The sequence below is a fragment of the Phoca vitulina genome, unplaced genomic scaffold (genome assembly GCF_004348235.1).
Source record: "Phoca vitulina isolate PV1807 unplaced genomic scaffold, GSC_HSeal_1.0 scaffold9, whole genome shotgun sequence".
In the NCBI taxonomy this organism is placed as follows: Eukaryota; Metazoa; Chordata; class Mammalia; order Carnivora; family Phocidae; genus Phoca; species Phoca vitulina.
The window spans coordinates 50,195,253-50,216,057 of record NW_022589712.1 but is presented as its reverse complement, the minus strand read 5'-3'; the positions used below and the strand labels follow the sequence as shown (position 1 = coordinate 50,216,057).

The following is a 20,805-nucleotide window of genomic DNA, read 5'->3' as shown; positions in this document are numbered from 1 at the left end:
AGTTGTTGATGGGGAAGCAGTCTGATGAATCAAAATAATAATAATATTGTAACTAATATGTATTTAGCATTAATCATGGGCTACGTGCACATAGGACCCATATAACACAACCACCCTCTGAGGTAGTGAGATACTATTATTATCCCCATTCTATAGATGGGTAAGTTGAGGCTCCAAGAGAATAAGGAAGAGCCCAAGGTCTCCTAAGTAACAAAGCCCAGTCTGAGTGTCAGACCCCAAGGCCCAAGGTCTTAACCAAAGTGTACACTTTGGCATTGAGACCTGTCTGTTTTACCTGAGCAAGTCACCTAACTTCTGAGTTTTGATTTCCCCTTTTGAAAATTGAGAGTGAGCTAATTTCTCTTATAAGTTGTTGTAAGCATCTGCTGAGTTAAAATATGTAACATTCTTTGTGAGTGTGGCATATATATTTTATCGAGCACCTGCTATAAAATCAACCAACATTTATGGAGCACTTGCTCTGTCCAAAGCATGCTGCAGGGACTACAAGAGATTTAAGGATTTCTAAACTGATGTTTTCTCCCCTCAAGAATGGAAACAAGGCAGAGTAAGACAGTCCTTTAATATGTAGCAGTTACTGTAGGTGATGTGGGGGCTCAGAGAGAGGGAAGCATGGTGGACCCACGTGGCCAGTCCAGGAGAGAGGATGGGAAATGAGGAAGGTCTCAAAGAATCAGTGGGATGTGGATGGACAAAAAAGAGGAGGGAGAGAATTATCACGAGGGAGGAGAAGGTGAGCAAAGTCACAGAGGCAGGAAGTTTCAAGAGAGCTGAGGAAACAGCATGTGTCTCCATGGGGAGGTATGCATGAAAGCAGAGTGTGACAGCTGACCAAGATGGAAGACACCATTTGAAAAAGCAATGGGAGCCATGGAGGATACCTGAGAACGCTCCTTAATCCCTGCCCAGGGTAGGACTCTACTTTCCTCTGAAAGCAAGAAGAGGAAACATTTAGAAATGAAACCAAGAACACAAGCTGTGTGTATAAACGGCTAATAGGTCTTTTATTTTTTGCTCCACAGAACTGTAACCATATCGCTTGAAAGAGGGGTCATTTGGAAAACTGAGAGGAAAACTGAATTAGGTGTTATTGAGGGTGGGAGTAAAAGGGAGATCAGGGGCCATCTAGTGGGGTCTTGTTTTATCATTTTATAGGCAAGTGGCTGAGGTCCAAAAAGTTGAAGGGACCCCCCCCACACACCGAGATTGCAGGTGAGCTCAGCATCACACTCCTCCCCAGTAATTTTTCAGAGACTTTTTATCGCAGGCTCTGGAGGTCCACAGGGCCTCCCTTGTGCTGTGTATTGGAGGCCTCCCTGGTCCCCCAGCCCCTCCTGCTCTGCTCTCCATGGGCGTCAATGGCTTGTGATGTGTTAGCCTTGCTGGTGTGTTAGTCCGCCAGTAAATAAAGAGCCTCAAATCAACAGAACTTGAATGTTTTAGAAGGATATTAAGGAAGCAAGGCTCATGGGGCCAGGGATTCAGCCATGTAGGCTACAGGTTGGGGTAAGGAAACAGGGAAGGACTGAGCTCAGGGTGACTTGATTCTCTGATACATTGGCCAGCCCTGACTTGAGACACGGGGGTAGGGCAGAATCTATAACTGAACCCTTTCTCTCTGTAAAATAATTTGACTTTCAAGATTCACTTACTGGAACATCCATGAAAATCTCCTGATGGGGTAGGTAAGCCTAGGGAGAGGCAGGGAATGGATGAGGAAGATGAATTTACTTAGGGAACTAGCAGTTGTCAGTAAATACTGGTGCAATGTGGACTTTAGAGATAAAACAAGCAGCTGTTACTGACTTCTGGCAAATTCAGATAATTCATCTCTGTTGGGGCAAGTTACCATGGACTCTGGCGTCCATGGTCAGCTTAAACAATCTTGAATAAGAAAATATTCCTCTTCACCACCTACAGGAATTTATGAAGTACCCCCTTTGGATATGTCATTTTATAGAATAAACCCTTTGTGTTTAGCATGCTTTCAGTAAGTATTTGATAAGCATGAGAGAAAGGCCACAGAATACATTCAGAGTATATTTTCAATATGAACTTCCCTAACAACACAGTGATGGGAGGAGGGGCAGACTCAGCTTTTGTGGGGCCTAAAGTTTATACAGTTTTTTGGGTTTTTTTTTTTTTTGAAGTTTATACAGTTTTCAGAGTCCTCTATAAGAAAAAAATTTACAAAATCATTAGAGAAAAAAATGCCTCTGGTCACTTTGATATCATCTGACAGAGGGGAAACGTGACAGAGCAGAAAGAGACAGTGGTCTTAACTGATTGCAGTGAATTTATCTTACTTTTGCAAAATTTACGAAATTTTACAAAAACGTCTGACCAAATGAACCCATTATGGAGGTCTCTCACAAGAGCCTGTGTGAGGGAGGGAAGCGAACCTCAAGTTCATGCTCTTTTGGCTTCATAGGAGGCATTCGCTACAGCTATTGTGAGCCAAAATCAGTCGCCAGAACAATCTGAATTGCAGAGTCCTCAAGAGAGAAACAACACGTGTTGGAGGGCACAATCAACCCAGGACAGTGACAGCGTGCTGTAGTATTGACGGAATGGACCTCCAACACCTACTGGCCAAGACCAAGACGGGGCAGGACACCTGCCACACTCCCTGCCCGAGCGGTGGAATTATCTATGGTACGGAGCAGAGAGAAACAGCATCAGAGCTGGATCAGGGTGGATAAGTAATGTGGATATAGTATCTCATCTTCACAGTCCCATGAGGGACATCTTATTTTCATCCTGAATTTTTACATGAGAAGGCTGAGATAAAGAGAGGTTGATTTGCCTAAGTGGGAGGGCGTTCTTCCCCCCACTAGCCTCTACCACCTCTCACAATAACTGCCTGTTGAAGTCAGGTGGATGCCTAGACCTCCATTGAACGGATCTGGTGACAAGGTCGCCTGCCTCAAGTTCACCTACTTGTGTGTGGCTTGTTCTCTGAGCTTCCCGGTGCTGCTGTAAAGTACTCCTTGAAATATTTACAACTAGAGACAGATCTGATGTGCCAGGACTTGGTTCCAACTATTAAAGATATCTAACATCACCATTTTTCAGGTATAAAATCAGAAGGCTGTGCATATTGAGAAATGCTGGAGGAACAAAGTATGTTTGGCCTCCTGTATGACTAATATTTGTAATTGTTATGATGAAAAGCCCAATTTTTTTCCCAATACAGCTTTTTTTAAATCCCTACTGATTTAAAAACATTTTTTTAATCGAGATTGTTGGATATAACAACAACATAGAAAAATCAATCACCTCCCTTGATGCCAGCAATAAGCAGTAGAAAATATATTAGAAACTCAGCACTGCTAGTGAAAAATATATATACCCCAAAATAAGTAGAACAAGAAATGTGCATGATTTGTGAACTGCACTTCATTGAAAGACATTAAAGATAACCTGAGTAAACGAAGACATAACTCACGATAATGGATGGAAGAGTCCATACCAGGAACAAGGTAAATTTTCCCTAAATTAATCTAAAAATTCAACTCGATTCAAGTTGAAACCGTGCCGGGCAGTTTCCGTAGCATTGGTGGGAGTGTGGGCTCCTGGGTTCCTGGTCAGCAGCAGAAATGTGATTTCTGCCCGCGCAGCGGAAGCCGAAAATAGGGGCTTGGGGGCTCCCAGCCCAGCGCGGGCAATGGCTTCCTGGCCTCTAGCTAACTTCTCCTTCTCCATTTTGTTCCACCAGTCTTCCCTACACTGTTGTAACTAATTCCCGGTATTAAATTCTTCTATGCCGGAAATAGCTCGGAGGGTTTCTGTTTTGCTGACTGGACTCTTACTAATACAGAAACACGTACATGGGTGCTACAAACTGAACGTTTGTAGGGTCCCACGAGGCGGAAAGAGCGGGGTTCTCGTGATGGGGTTAGTACCCTTCCGAGACACCGGAGAGCTCACTCTCTCTCTCTCCTCCCAGCACAGGTGCACGGAGGAGGCCAAGTGAGCCCACAGAGAGACCCTGGCTGCCCGCAAGCCAAGAAAGAGGCCTCAGGATGAAACCTACCTTGCAGGCATCCTGAGCCTGGAGCCTGGAGCTTGGAGCCTCCAGAACTGCGAGAAGTATCTTTCTGTGGTAGAAGCCCCCCAGGCCGTGGTATCTTGTGATGGCCGCCTGAGCAAACTAGTACGGATCGTAAAAAGAAAGTCAAGAAAATATCAAAGATTAACTGAGAGGAAAAACTTAAATATCAGTAGAAAAACAGGCTGAAGGGAAAGGAAAAAAAGAAAAAGAGACACAGTAAGAGGTGAGAGGAAGGATAAAGAAATATCTCCTTCTCATATCCTCTTGTTGATTTGTTTTCTTTCACAAAGGGAGAGAGGTTTGGGGGGTTATTTTTTGTTTGCCAAGTGAAGAACTGAGGAATTATTCAGGGAACTGAATTAATATAAAAAGCCTAAATAATTCAAGTCAAATCCCTTTTTTCCTCTTAGTAATGCTTTTTATTTTTTATTTTATTTTTTAATAAATAAGAGCAAGACAGAGCAGAGAGAGAGCACAAACAGTAGGGAGGGGCAGAGGGAGAGGGAGAAGCAGGCTCCGCACTGAGTGGGGAGCCCAATGCGTGGGCTCAATCCCAGGACGCTGGGATCATGACCTGAGCCGAAGGCAGACGCTTAACCCACTGAGCCACCCAGGTGCCCAATAATGCTTTTTAAACAATTGTATCTATATAGTTGTCTTAATCCTCCTTTTACTTGCCTCTGCTCCTGACACTAATACTTCACCAATTCTAATATATTAGACATAGGCGTATCCAACAGCTAAATTTCAAGAGCAAAGAAAAAAATCATGATGAAACCATAGGAAAGAAAAATCCCAAACCTATCGCACACTTGTCTGAAATGTGTTCCTCTAACAGGTAAGGTAATGCCATAATTTTGCTGTTGAAATATTCAGGATATTAAAGTGAACATATGTGCAAAATATGGTTTTAGGTGAAGTTGGGGAAACAAAATTTAGTACTTAAAAAAAGAGTGAAATCTTCCTGTAAAAAAGATTTTTCAAGGCAAAAATACTTAATTTTTTTTTTTTTTTACATTGGTAACAGATCCAAATGGTACTTAAAGTCAGTTTCCTGGATGATCTGCAAACAAAAATTTTGCAATGCACTAAAATGCCACAGCTTCTCTGTACTGTGCAGGAGACTTAGGGAGAGAATTTGGCAACTTTAGGAAAGATAAGAATGTCAGAATAGAAAACTCACGCCTGGCCCTGAGCAGACAGGTGCCCTTTAACTAGACCTGACACAAAACACATTTGTATGCTCATTCAAGCCCTCTTGCCTCAGGGCTCAGGGAAGCAAGAGACCTTTTTCTGTAGCTATTATTTTTATGGTTAAATTATGAAGACAAACATTTTTTGACAGGGCATTTTTTTAAGATTTATTTAAATGAGAGAGAGAGAGAGAATCTCAAGCAGACTCCCCACTGAGCGTGGAGCCCAAAGTGGGGCTTGATCCTACGACCCTGAGATCACGACCTGAGCTGAAACCAAGAGTCAGACGCTTAACCGACTGCACCACCCAGGTGCGCCGACCGGGCATTTCTGAATAAAATTTGAATTTAGAGCTATGATTCTCGTAAGAGGAAAAGGAATATCAGAAATAGAATCTTCAAGGGGCTTTGCTGAAAGCTCCCATGCCCTCTCTTCCCAGTCCCCAGGGGGCAGGGGGACCCTGGTCCTGATGGGAGGGTGTGATACTTTCTCGGGCCTGCATGGCTGGAGGCAGGGGGACGGTTGAGAATCAATAACATTTAAGAACAAATAGGGAGAAATATTTTATGGCAGTAATAAAGCAGTGTAAAAAAATGAGAATTCTCATCTTGGTTTTATTTCTTTTACTTTTACAAAACAATTGTTTTAAGATTTCCTTACAAAAAAAATTTTAAAAGACATACAAATGACATTCAGGAGATGAGAATAATTCCTCTAATACGAAGTCATTAAAGTAAACACAGCACATTTATTCACCAAGACCAGAAACCCCGGAGTCAATGACTTCCATTTTTTCCAACACAGTATTTTTGGTTGTGGGAAATAATTTGCCTGAACTCTCTTTTTCTGTATCCTGTTTGGCAGCCTCCTCCCAAGTCGTTGCCAGAGGCATCCCCATGGTTTCTGGAAGCATTAGCGATAGCACTCCACTTATGAAGGCCAAAATCCCAACCAGCAGCTAGAAGGAATTAAAAGAACAATAATAAGTGACATATCAAGAAAGAAATGTATCCTTCAGAGAATAATTCCTAAACTTTTTCAGAGGGCAATAACATTAAATTGGATGCAACAGTTGTCATTTTTACTCCCCGGGGAACCTTGGGTTACTTATGCGGTCCCGCAGGATTGCCCTTCGTTAATCCATTCATTGACCACCATGGAGACCTACTCAGTAAATCCCAGTTGGTGTCTAGATCAGTGCTCTTGCAGGCACCATCCTAGGAACGGCGCAGAGAAAAAAGTCCCTGTCCCATCTTCCCAGACCCCAGAGAAACCCAGCAATTGAAACTTGGGGTTGGGACTTCATGGTCAGAGACTATCTTAGTCAAACCTGTCCCTGCCCCCCAAATCGGTACACGATCAATATCAACAGATGACACAGATGAATGAATGAATGAATAAATGAATGAATGAATGCACAAACGAATGTTTCAATGAACCAAAACCTACAGAATTTAGGGAGAATCAAACAAAGGCAAATGGAAACTAACTGCTACTTTGGGGGGTAAGGGTCCATGTGATTTCCTAAAAAATTCAGTATTTCTTTACTTTCCAAATTTTCACACCAAAAAGGCAACCTTTTAGATTAGCACCAAGGTGTTTGCCTTTAAAAATGCAAATCACATTATCCCAATTTTACCTCAATTTAAAAAACAGCAATTCGCATTAAGAATTAAAGTCTGCAGGGGCGCCTGGGTGGCTCAGTCGTTAAGCGTCTGCCTCCAGCTCAGGTCATGATCCCAGGGTTCTGGGATCCCGCCCCACATCGGGCTCCCTGCTCCGCGGGAAGCCTGCTTCTCCCTCTCCCACTCCCCCTGCTTGTGTTCCCTCTCTCGCTGTGTCTCTCCCTGTCAAATAAATAAATAAAACCTTTAAAAAAAAAAAAAGAATTAAAGTCTGCATATCTATTCTCAGTTGATCCTTATGAAGATCCTGGGTGGATTCTAGAACTAAATCTCTACACAGTCTATAAAAGTGAGTTCCATCCTTACATAATTTAAACGCCTCCAGCCAAAATTACTGCCTGGGAAGAGCCCATAAAAATAAAATAAGGCACGGTTTTCCTGCACACTTGGTGCTTTTACAACCTCGGAGAAGGAGAAACCCGCAGCACACAGTGCCTCGGTGGCCTGATGCAAGGCCCCAGTAACACACGGGACCCGGGAAGACGGGTTTTTATTTTGTTTTGCCGAACGCTGATGACCCTAACTTTTAGAAATACTTGAGCAAGCTTAGAAGCAGTCACAGAATTTAAAGCAACATTCCAAAGGACGCTTAAAGGCCTCTTCTGGTGCTTCCAGACATAGCAGGTCTACCCCTGAATAAGTCTAAACCAGAACTAGAATCACTGGAAGGACCAAACCAGGACTGGATTTTTCTTTTTGGCTTGGCAGTGAGAAGGATAGGCAGGACACAAACCCATCACCCTCCACCTCCCTCCTCTCTCTCAGCATAAGACCTGGTCTCCTACCACCCAGCCAGCTCCCTCCACCCCCTCAAGCATCCTCACAAGCCCCTACCCCTCATTCCCCACCTCTCGCTCCCCCTTCACCCTCTCCAGACCCCACTGCTTCTCACCTCCAAGGGCTGGCAGTGGGGGGGGGGGGGGGCGTTGGGAGGGGGGAAGTGTTCCTCTATCAACAGCCCTCCCTCCTCCTCACATGTTTTTGACCTTTTCCTTTCTACCAGTTACTTTCCTTCAGCAAAAATAACAGTTCTTATAATCTCCGTGCCCACTCCACCTGGGAACTTGTTCCTGCTACCTGCTACCGGTTACTTAAACTTCCTGCTCCTCAGTTTTCTCATCTGTAAAATGGAAATAAGAGTAGTACCTGCCTCAAAGGATGGTTGAACGAATTAAATTAAATGACCCATCTAAGGCACTTAAAACAGTACCTGTCCACATGGTAAGTTGATAAATGTGACCCTATCATTCAAAGAAGCCAGAGAGGCCCCCAGCCTCGGCCCACGCCGCCCAAGTTGCTGGCCCGTCCGCAGGCCCTCTCCTGCCGTCCACAGAAGCTGCTCTTCCCAGGCCACAGACTCCGAGCTGCCAAACCCAACACACCCTTTCCTGGCCTATTCCTTCTTAGCTGCCGTCCTCTCCCGCCGTCCTCTCCTCCTCTCCTGCTGCGGGGTCCTGGTCACATCCCCACCTCCCTGGCTGCAGCACCTGGGCCCTCCTTCCATCACACCTAAAATGCCATTGTTCCTCTGCCCTTGAGCCTGCTCACCCCCCCTCATCGCTTCATAAACCCACTCCCACACGCACTCCTGTGCCCTGAGCTCCAGACCCGGAGAGGCAGCTGCCTCCCAGACGCCTCTGTTGGCCGAGCGGCAGGGGCCTCCCACTCACCACACACAATCCCAGTGCACTGTCCTTCCCCAGGTCAACCTGTCCCTCCTTCTGAATGGCTCTGGCACCCCGCCCCCACTCCCTACCTGCAGCACACCCAGCTGGTCACCAGGTCCTGTGGATGCGACTTTTCCACCCTGTTGTCTCTAAGTCACCCTTAGCACGAAGGCGTTTCCCTTCTGACCTCCTTTGACATCCCTGCCTGTTTTTCTAGATGATTCCTGACTTCCATAACCCACCCTGGTGTTAGCAATGAGCTGGACCCCAAACCCAAACTGGCCCTGTTCCTTTTTCCCTGTAAGCCTTTGCCTTCCTGTTCCCCCTGCCTTGAATTCCCTTCTCTCTTTCTCCTCTGGCCGACTCTTACTGGCCCTTCCAGACATAGATTGAAGGTCCCCTCCTCCAGGAAGCCTCCCCTCTGGCCCTAGCATGGGTTGGTAGCCCTCTCCTATAACCCAGAACCCTAACATTCCCCATGTACAGCCCTCATCTCTGGGGCTTGGGATGGTTTGCTGTTCCGCCTTCCCCACCACACTGGACGGACGTTTCTCAAGACAGAGGCTGTTTCTTTCATCCCTGCTCCATAGCACCTAACAAGGAGTTAGTTCAAAAACAACACTCAGTAAGTCTTTGCCAAACTCATTGAAGAATACAAAACTGATAGGCATTAGTGTCCGCTTGTTTTTTAGATTACTAAAACAATGGTCGATAATAAAAGCATCAGAATGAGTGATTTTCACATGCTTCTTTTTGAAAGAAAAAAAACACAAACTTATCTCCTAGATCAGCATTTCCATTCCTCCAAATGAAAATATTGGCTCCCTAGTAAGTTTGACACCCATAAATAAGCTTAATGAGAAATTTTATAATTTATTTTCTTACTCATTAAAAACAACAAGCAACATCTGTTGCATCCAGAGGAAGGATATTCACAGAGTATCTCTGCAAATATACACAAGACTCTGCTGACAGAGTTTGTCTTTGGGAAAGGGAACTGGGGCACTCAGGGTCAGGGTGGAGGACCTTATTTCTCTGCATTCCCTTTTGTACTGTTTGTTTAACCTGTGTGAAAGGCATGGTATTTGGGTTTGAATCCAAGTTCTGTCACCTCTGTGACCTTGGGCTACTAACTACTTTCTACACATCAGTCTCCTCATCTGTAAAATGAATCTGCATTCTATGAAGACCAGTTTTTGTAGTTTAGCATAACAAGTGCTATTTAAGTACCTGTTAAATAAAACTTAAAGTCCCTTTTGACTCCATAGCCCCTAATTGACTATTATGGATGTCTTTTTTTTCAAAATCTTTATTTTGTTTTAGTATTTTTATAGCAGTTTGCTTTTATAGATTTATCTATCTTCTTCTGTGTGTTTCAGCTTATTGGTTTCAAAAATGCCTTTTCCACTTTTATCTCCTATTTACTTAATGAAGAGCACAAAGAAGATGCTTCTAGAAAAGCCCATGCCCTAAAAAGGATGGTGGACTCTTCCCTGTGCAGGCCAGACAGCCGTATCATGTCTCAACCTCAGAGTCAGCCCCTGAGAGGGGCTGGCATCCCAGCACCGCAATTAAGCAAACTTGACTGAGTCCCTGTTACTGGGACGTGAGAGAGATCCAGGCTAAGCCAATGATTCCCAAAGAGTAGGTGCACACCACCTGTGTGTGCAAGGTGATTTTTAGAGAGCACCACACGCTTTGTTCTATGGTGAGGTCTCGTTACTTTACTTTAGAAAAACATACGACTAGCATAACAGCCATGATTTCACTGATGGTATTGCTGAAGACAAAGCTAATTTTAAAAAGCCAGTCTATTTGATTTAAAATACCAATTAAGTGATAACATGAGCGGCACACAGAGAGAGGGAAATGCTTTGCCGGATGCAGTCGGGATCCCAAGTGCCCTGTCCTGCCAGAGTCCAACAGCTTAACTAGGGGGACAAAGACACGTGTGCAGACCATAAGGCCAGACTGTGGCTCCACGTGGGCTGGGAAAGCAGCAGACGAGAAATGCTACACAGATCGTGTGGAAGGGAGACGTGGGGGCGTGCGATCCGGGTGTCTTTCTCAGAGAAGTGGGGTTTGCTCTGTGTCTTCAAGATACGTGCAAGTTTAGCAAGGGCAGTTGGGAGAAGGCTTCTCTGCAGAGGGGATGAGGCACAGGAGGAGGGCGGTGCAGCGGAGAAGGAAGTGGGTGAGGAAAGGAAAGAAGACGGGCGATCTGCAGGGGTTCCATCTGGAAAGGACTTCAATATCCAGCAGAGCTCGGATTTTCTTCTACCCTGAAGGTGACGTGGCAGTCGGGCCAGAGCTGTGGTGTGGCAAAGGCTTCTGATGGGGTGGGGGGAAGCGCAGGGAGAGGATCTGGGAGGCAGAAGGTGGGGGCCATTGAACTGGAAGCAAGCAAGCTGGGGCAGTTTTGAGAAGGAAGGTGAGGGTTTGATGTCATGGATGGGGAGGATGGGGGGATAGAAGAACAGGTCAAATAAAACGCAGATGCTCAAGTGTCATGCTGGAGGCCGCTAACTTCTATTCCAAAGTGGGGGGCAGAGGACAAGGGCATTAAGGCACAGACCAGTCCTATCTGGGAAAACCTGACTCTGTCGTGAGATACTCCAGGAAAGTATCCATGAGACCAGGGGAAGGATGGGTTTGCAGCGTGGAACGGAAGTCAGAAAGGAAAAGAGGTTATCCATGCAGGGACTGGGGAGGACTGCCGGGATGGCTCTCAGAGAATGAGTCTAGTTAAGGGAAAACCAGAAAAAGAATGAGGAGCACTGAAGACAAAAGAGGACAGCCTAGAGACAGCATGGCAAAGAAGTCCAGGAGAGGGCACGTGGAGGAAGCGGGAGAGGGCCGGAGATCCAGGGCTTTCCCCTAAGTCTCCCAGCACCCCCAACCCTTGCCCGCTTCCCTAAGCCCCCACCCCTGCCTGTCTCCCACCTTCCTCCTGACCAGAAGCCTCCCCCATGAAGTGCCTGAGAAGTTTCAGGTAAGCTGGAGACCAGACCCCTAAACCTCTCCATCCTCCAAGAAGCAGGCAGCCTCCAGAATTCACCTTGACCGGCAGGCACGCGGTGGGAACCCAGAGCCGACGGCGGGATGGGCCAGCTGCCTGGGAGGCCACGGAGACCTGAGCTCTCCCTCCGCAGCTTCAGGAGCTGGGTGGCCAGAGGTCCTCCCACAGCAGACACAATTGCACTTAACGGCTCACCGGAGGCCAAAGGCAATCGCCCAACACAAAACAGCAACCACCGTCCTCCTTACCGACCGCGGAGCTGGTAATAAAGTTCCCATAAACCTCCATAAGTGAATTATAAACTGGCTTCCAAGAAGTACAAAGACAGAAGGCAGTTAGCTGCTCTGCCTCTCTGCTGTCTCAGTTCTCTGATTCACACCTGTGGTAGGAAGGTCCAAGCGCTGGAGAGAGAAACCCAGAACGGGGCCACGATGCTTCCCACACGGCTCACCATGCTGCCGCTTCCCACGGCCAGCGACCTGCAAACAGGAGGAGCATTAACACAGCAGCCAGAAGGACAAGAAAAAGAAAAAAAGACTGCAGCCGGATCGCAAGCCGAGCAGAGCCCAGGTGCGCAGAGGGAGGGGCCGCCTGCAGCCCCGCCCACACTCCCAGCGGAGAAGAAACATAATAAAACTGAAGCTCGGCCTAATATACTGGAAAATAATTTTACACTAAAGTTTCGAGAATCACTTGTGATTTACATCCACATTCTGTGAAACAGTGGTATATACAAGCATACAGATCGTTCAAGACACTTCAAGACCAAAAAAATAAAAATAAAAATAAACCATTCTTCCTCTGCTCTGCAGACGAGGCCCTTACGTCTGTTCATTCAGGCTAACGTTGAGAACAACATTGGTCTTCTAGAGCAGGAAGTTGTTTGCGGTAGGGAATGGACGGGAATGGGGAAGAACAAAAGATTTATATCTATGGAACATTCTATTTCAACTTTTTAAAGACAAGCAGTATCTTAATGTGCTTTTCTTTAAAAGCTATATAAGGTAGCCTTATGGAATGTCTAGTAAGAAGGAAAGAATGTGCTTTTAATGTGAATAAGTATCTCTTTTTAAGCCAAGGAGAGAAGCCCCACACAGGAGAAACCAAATCAGCCAAACACCTTGATCTTGGACCTCTAGCCTCCAGATATGTGAGAAAATAGATTTCTGCTGTTTCAGCCACCCAACCTCTGGTGTTTTGTCATGGAAGCCCTAAAAATTAAGACAATGGACATCAGAACATTAAGAGACACATCCTAAGAAAATTAGCCTTGAGTCATACGGAGAGTCAGTGTAAGTCAATTGTACTTGAGATTATAGAGTGTGATTTCACAATAATTTCTTTAATATCCTTGCTAATGGGGTGTAGACAAAGCCTCAGATTCAGAATTAGCATCATCGTGTGACTTTCCCATATCTCAGAGCTCCAGCAACTGCTACAGAAAGAAAGCATTTCTACTCAAAGGTCAAATATAATGAAACGACGTGTAAGCAAAACATAACAAGAAAACAAAAGAAAAATAAGTAAGTCTTACCTTACCATGGTTGGATACAGCTCTGCCGTATAAAGGTAAATGAGGCCAAACGATGCCCCTATGGCAAATTTTCCAGCCATAGTCACCACCACAGTCCAAACAAAGTAATCCTGAAAAACCATATGTTAGCAAAATAGACCATCATGAGTAATATTTTTAAAAGAAAATATAAAATCTTAATTATTATTTAAAACTTTCTAATTATCCAATATTGTTCAGAACAATGAAAAGTTTTATCTCTGTTTGAATTTATTTTGTAATCTCTACTCATAGTCTGTAAAAGCTTTTCATCTCCCTGAAATTTAGAGAAAAGTTTAATTGTGCCTCCCCTCCAGCCTTGGAGATGTCAAATGACCCAATTAGAAAAGCCATTTGCAGAGACGGCTATGAAGTGAGACACGCCCAGATGGTGCCGGTTCCAGTAGTAATCGACCCACTCCTTCTGGAATTGATCCAAGCAGAATGAATCAAAGAGCCATAAAAACAAATTGGGCCCTTTGTGACAGTAATCCTCTAGCTTATAAATTATTTTCAGAAAATAATTGGAAAGTGATAACTGAGCTATTAAAACAGATTTTTTTTTTTTTTTTGGTCAATGCACCTCAACAGGGATACTTCTCCACAACTCCAACTCAGTTTCTGCTGTCCCTGATGTGCTCCACGTCCAGCTGTGGCTCACATAGGCCTCCCGCATTCCATCTTTCCTCTCCTCTCCTGTCTGCCCGCTGGATGTGGAGACCCAGGGGACACTGCAGTTCGTGTGTTGAGGATGGCAGCCCCTTTGTCAACCTGAACCCCTGAATGACTCCGTGGAGCCAAACACCCCCTCACCACTCCCACCACTACCAACCAGGTACACCCACATCAAACTTTCTATGAGCAAGAAATAAATATCTATTATGTGAAGTCCCTGGGACTCGATGATGTCTCTAATAAAGCAACCAATGTCACCTTGTCATCCTGATTCCTGCGTGTTTGTTGGATGAATCTGTTGACAGTATCTGTTGTAGACAGTGTTTGTTGAATGAATTAATGTAACTTGAAAAACACTGAAGGGTGTTGACTCTGCCATTTGGGGAGAAACTTCATTAGAAGGAAGAAATTTGTGGTTAAGAGTTAGTGCCGTGTTTCTAGAAATCCCCATCAGCTACTCTCCTGTTTTCCCCATTATCACAGGGGCTTAACCACTATCGAACTCAAAGGTTCTGGGGTTCCCCTAAATATTCACCAGCTAGCTTCAGAGACAGCTGCCATCAACTCAACTAGTATACCTGTAAACCACTTTAAAAACAAACAAAAAGAGGTATGGATGAAGTTCCCTCAAATTGGCAGCAAACCCCCTGGCCCTGAGTAGTTTTACTGCATTCATATTAGTTGTGCATCAATCAGCTGGAAATCTCAGTTACATAAAACATATGATTTGCCAACCTTGAGAATTAAGTGAAGTATTACTATAAAAAGAAGTCACTGGTTAAAGTAAATTTCAAACAATATGCAAAACTTAACATGCCTTGCTCTAAATGGTGAGATACTATTACTGAATAATTATATAAACCTAGAGAAAATTATAGAAAGTATTTTAAAGTATTGTTAGAGTGACCATATTTTCCAAATCAAGAATGAAAACACAGGGTCTGATAACATTTTGGGGGGAGAAAGAGGAGGCGCACTTCTGGATGCAAGAGTTACATAGGAATATAGGAAAATATAGGAATGGGAAAGTGGGTTCAGTAGTTTATGGCAGTATTTCTCAGTAGGAAACTGCATTTTTAAGAACAAGCTCCTTGAGGGATTTAGGCATACTCAAAATTGGAAACAACTAATCCACTGCAACGAAAAACAAGACTATTTAAATGGAAACAGTCCTGAATATAAAACTCCTTGTATCCTTCAGATGTCTCTATTGGCTTCCTCCCTCCTTCAGGTTTCTAATCAACTGTCACCTTCTCTGAGAGGCACACCATCCTCGATCATCACCCTGGATAAAATAAACACATGTGTTACACACACACACACACACACACACATTCTCCATCCCTCATCCTGTTTTGTTTTTCTTCATACTTATAGAAACTTGATTCACTGTGTGTCTTCAGCACTTAGGACAACACCTGGCACATCACAGATGCTGGATACATATTTGCTGAATGAACGAATGTTTAAGATAATAATAATCACTGGAAAACACGATCAACTTTCCTCATTCAGGACCATTGTGTTTACAAAATACAACATTGGTCATCCCTGGGAAGTGGGATTATGGGCTTTTTAAAAAAAGAAAACACTTTTTTCCTTAATTTTTTTTATAATGAACATGTATTACTTACATCACAGGGAAAGAACAGTTTTTAAAAAAATATTTTAAAATATTATGTATATACTCTGTCCATATGTCTGAATTGATCTTCATCCTTATTGTCATAGTATAACTAACTAACCATGCCTTCAGTAAAACATAAAAATAACTCACCTTGGGGATCACCATAACCACACCACAGAGCAGTGCTCCTGAGATAAGGGAGAAGGCCAGAATGTTTCTTCTCCCTATACTGTCCATCCCCCAGCATATGAAGACGTAGGCAGGAATTTCCACTGCACCTGTCATTGAGCAAAAGGGCTCTCTATAAGCCATGGCAGCCAACCGCACAAGGGGACCTCGCCTTCTAACCCACCACCCAAAAGGAATGATCAGCCCTCTTCCCACTTCCAGGAGCCCCTAAGAGCTACACAACACCTGCCTTACAAGCCCGACCCCTTTTAAACTCCCTGGAGTGAAGAGGGGGGCGACTGGGTGGCTCAGTCGTTAAGCGTCTGCCTTCAGCTCAGGTCATGGTCCCAGCGTCCTGGGTTCGAGCCCCACATCAGGCTCCCTGCTCGGCGGGAAGCCTGCTTCTCCCTCTCCCACTCCCCCTGCTTGTGTTCCTGCTCTCGCTGTTTCTCTCTCTGTCAAATAAATAAATAAAATCTTAATAAATAAATAAATAAATAAATAAACTCCCTGGGATGAAGAGGACATGTCCTGTTAAGTGCACTAGCGCTCCCTCAATCCACCTGGCACTTATCACCTGTCCCGGGGATCTTGCCACCCACTAGGCTGTGAGCTCCCCAGTATACAACATGGGGCCCAGAAGACAGGCCTATTGGATGAATACATGAGTAAATTCATAGATGACATTGATAATTTCTGATCTTTGGTTTCTCGCACTTGGCAGAACGAGAGAAAATTCTACATCAGTAACTTCAAAGTTAGGAACTGAAGTAGAAAATTCACTGTCGGCTAAGTACACAAACTAATGATAATGCGTGATGGATTTTTAAATCTAAAAGTAAACATCTAAAAATCTAAGATGAATCCCCTACAGAACAGAAACTGCCTCGGGCCTCTTTTTCCTGCCCCACCACAAAAGTAAAGAGCTGGATCTCCAAGTCCATAACTGACTTAAAAGCCCTTCTCTTGAAAAACCAAAGTGAGATCCAGAGCCAAAAAGCTCTATGTCTACCAGCCAGAATGAAACAGGAAGCAAGCAAGAAGATCTTTTGGCCAAACTGAGCAACCCCAACCATCTCCTTTAGGAAACTGCCATGGTCTACCAGGCCAGATCTTCCATGTAATTCAGTCTGGAGTTCTCCCCCCATCTGCAGCTTGCCTAAATCTCAGGGTGCGCCCCGCCCCCACTGCTCAGGAGAGACCTGCCCTTGCCCATCCAGCTGCAGAATGCTGCAAGCACCTGGAGAGACTGGTCCGCCTCTCTGTCTCCCACAGCTGCTGAACACATCATAGGGGTAGACACCTATACTCCCGGTGAACATTCTCAGGAGTACATCAGAAATGTACACAGCTGCTGCTCAAAAAAAAAAAAAAAAAAAAGTGGCTCAGGCAAAGGCAAAAAAGAACATTCCGAGCTGCCTTTGAGAGCTGGTCTTGCTCCCTTTCATCGACATGGAAAATAGTCAGCTCTGAAGGAAATGCTCCCTTGCACGGACCCTGCAGTGGTAAGGTCCATGCTTTCGGGCCAGATCAGGGTATATATCTCTTACTCTACTCTTTTTTTTATTTTATTTTATTTTTATTTTTAAGAGTTTATCAAGCACTTTTCAAGGCCCAGGGTCATGACCCTCAAAAGAATCGCATGGGAGTAAGCCCGGCTTCATGTCCCCACTTTACAATGGAGAGTAAATGTTTTGAGCCGAATGAGTAAGGGACACCTCAGGGACTGGAAGCAAGGTCTTCAGGAGGCACAACTCCTTTCTTGAAGCCTCCCTCCCCCACTGCCTCCCTCCGTGCCTCAGGACTGGGTGCTGGGCCACCAACCAACTTCCTGGGGTCTAGCCAAGCAGGGCAACCACTGTGAAATGGCTGTAGAGACATTTAAAGTATCCTACACTGGTTTTTCTTGAGTTGTCGCTTCAGGATACTGATACCCCATCTAATTTTTGGTGTGACTGTGTCTGGGATAGAAATGGTGCAAGCAATGAGGCCCACACCTCTTTGGATTCGGACAGTCTGCCATTACTTTCTTCACTCTATAATACAGAATCTCCAATCACCCAGACCCAGTTCCCCTCCTATCCCCACATAACCCCAAGGGTATGTCTTGAAGCTGCTGAAGCATTTATCACTTGAAAGTGGCACAAAACCTGGGCTGAAATCCCCACCAGCCCCAACCCGTCTCAGGAGAGAAAAACTCGTTCCAAAATGTCACAGCATAGAAATGTTGACTGGAAGCGCCTGTCAGCAAGAGGACTTCTGGGAAGGGGAATAACATGAAAAATCCAAGACAGTAGGGAATAGAAAACCATGTATATTTATCTTAGACACATTTTTATATTTATGAGATGTCCCAGTTTCTTGAGAATTTATATCTTCATTAAAACAAAGAAACTATGTCATAAAGATCTAAGACTCCAACTTCCCAAAGCTTCCCCACGTCACACCCCACCCCACTCGGTCCTCCCGTCACCTCCTGCTCTGTTGTAGGAACACCACATCATTTCTCAAACTGACATCTAGAATGGGTTTGAAGCCAAGATGGACTCTGCAAACTTGTTGGTTTGCCCAAAAAGAGAATAACGGTATTTTATTTTTTCTTAAAATGACTTCTCTGGTAATTCCTGCTGAGCTATAATAAAAACAGATGTGCCATCAGAGCACTTTAATGAGAAGGGATGCTATCTACGTGTAAAAATGTAAGAGCAAGATTTTTCTGAGGATAATAGCAAATGCAGTCAGCCTTTGTGAAAATGACCAGGAGTTAAGACTAGATGGACAGATATCGATTTCTAATATTTCTCTCATGTTTGGTGTGAATTTGGTTGGCCATCAGAGTCACGCCTCAAGACGTCAGTATCTGGGGCCATTTTAACCTGCCACTAAAATGAAAGAAGCACGACAATGAAATTATAGTTGCATGGATTTAAGTGATCTTACTGACTGCAATTTCTAAATTAGGGGCTTTTGAAGGTAGAAAGATACCAGAAGATCTCCAAGACGTATTAAATTTTAAAAGGAAAGCCACTTACAAAGAACAATAGTTACCGACAAAGAGAATGATCTCTTTCTCTGCACAAATGTATGAAAATGCATAGAAAGAGATCTAAAAGAGTACAAGCCAGATATTATAGACATCACCTCTCAAAGAGAGTTCTGAGATGGGGGTGGGCTTACAGGAAGGAAGCAAGCAAGGAGCAGAGGCAGAAAAGGAAGGAGGAACTAAATTCTTCTGACTGTTGGCATTGTTTTAAAAGAAAATATATACCTGTGTTCCAGCATAATAACACTAAAAGAGACTGTAATAATATAGTTGGCAGTATTGTTCCTGGTAGAGAAAAGACAATAAAAACACAAGAAAAACACGGTGGAAACATCACCTCATTGCTACGCTTAAATATAATTTAACTACTTACCCATGAGGAAGAGGTTTAAATATTCATTGCCTCCTAAATTAACAGAATTCAAGGAGAAGAAGTAGAATCCCAAACACCCAGTGAACCAAATCAGCCAAACAATAAATGTCCTTGTTCCAACATTCCAGTCATAAAACAGATCTAATAGGTTGTGCTTCTTAACTTCAAAGGGTGCATTACCAACAGGACCATTTAGATCTAGTGACAAAAGTTCTGACAGTTTACAAGAGCTTGCCCTATTCCACTTGGCCATTGTATCAACTACTCTTTGTGCTTCTTCATATCTTCCCTCTGAGAGAAGCCAAAAAGGTGTCTCTGGGAGTATCCAACAGCACGCGACAACGGGGACAGTCACTGTGGAGAGGACTATCTGATAGGTCCACCAGGTCCTGACAAAGTAGCCTGTCAAAGCCACCACCATTGTTCCAATGGCAAAAAAGGAATGCATCTGGATGCATGCCCACGTCCGAGACTTCATGCCAATAAATTCCGTCACATAGACAAACACCACCACGAGATAGCCACTTCCAGACTGAAAAACAAAGCAGGGAGGGTGGTCCAGATTTAAGGTCACATTTACAACTGCTCAGGGGTCTGATCTCTCTGCATATCACACATAGGCAAGAAAGAAAATGACAAAAATTGTTTTCTGAAACCCTTACCACATTTCGAAAATGGCATTTAATCCAATCCATCCTTCTTCTTTAAATGGTTCTTTTCATCCTTCCCCCACCCTCGCCGCCCTGAACGGCTAGACTCGAGAGGCTATATATGATATAGATGAGAGGACATGTATGATATACGTTAGGCGCTGCCTTTTGCTTCAGGTAAGGATTCCTCTGTAGTGAGCCTTTCTTTCTCAGTTAATGTAACTGTAAACATGCATACCAATTACTCTATAGATAAGAGGTCCTTATTATTAAATCCTAAATTGTTAAATGGGGGCAAAAAATAATGATATCTAATGTGAAGAAAAAGATTGATTGAAACTTTATTTTAACAAGCAACAAAAGAGAAAATAAACAAACTGGGCTTCATGGAAATTAGAAACTTCTGTGCATCAAAGGAGACTACCAACAGAGTGAAAAGGCAACTTGTGGAATGACATATTTACAAATCATATATCTGATAAGAAATTAATATCCAGCATATATAGAACACTCCTGAAACTCAACAACAAAGCAAACAATCCAATTCAAAATGAGCAAAGAATTTGGATTTTTCCAAAAAGATATACGAATGGCCAATAAGCACAGAAAAGATGCTCAACATCACTAACCATTAGGGAAATGCAAATCAAAACCATGTTGAGATACCACCTCATAGCCATTAGGATGGCCACTATTAAAAAAAAAAACAACAATAGAAAATAACAAGTGTTGACAAGGATATAGAGAAACTGGAACTCTTGTGCACTATTGGTGGGAATATAAAATGATACAGCTGTTATGGGAAACAGCACGGGGATTCCCCCAAAAAACTAAAAATAGAATTACCATAAGATTCAGCAGTCCCACTTTGGATATATACTCAAAATAATTGAAAACGAGCCCTCAAAGAAATACTTGTACACCCATGTTTGTAACAGCATTATTCACAATGGCTAAAATGTGGAAGCAACGCAAGCATCCACAGACAGATGGATAGACAAGCAAAATGTGGTCTATCCAGATAATGGACTATTATTCAGCCTTAAAAAGGAAGGAAATTCTGACACATGCTACAAC

At 43.9% G+C, this 20,805-nt stretch overlaps 1 protein-coding gene across 3 annotated transcripts in view; it reads right to left on the bottom strand.

The window, feature by feature from the left end:
* Nucleotides 1–5,869: 5,869 nt before the first annotated feature.
* Nucleotides 5,870–20,805, bottom strand: part of SLC22A16 (solute carrier family 22 member 16) — a 41,011-nt gene continuing 26,075 nt past the window's right edge. The window contains exons 4-8 of one of the 3 annotated variants that reach the window (XM_032408074.1): nt 19,079–19,610; nt 15,645–15,772; nt 13,175–13,284; nt 12,020–12,119; nt 5,870–6,227 (exon numbers count right to left, since the gene is read on the bottom strand). In XM_032408074.1, coding sequence (XP_032263965.1) covers nt 6,018–6,227; nt 12,020–12,119; nt 13,175–13,284; nt 15,645–15,772; nt 19,079–19,610 — 1,080 coding nt within the window. In that variant the 3' untranslated portion in view covers nt 5,870–6,017. Of the gene's footprint in view, nt 6,228–12,019; nt 12,120–13,174; nt 13,285–14,125; nt 15,773–19,078; nt 19,611–20,805 lie in introns of those variants that run through there. The other 2 variants (XM_032408075.1, XR_004300000.1) reach the window with 2 other exon arrangements.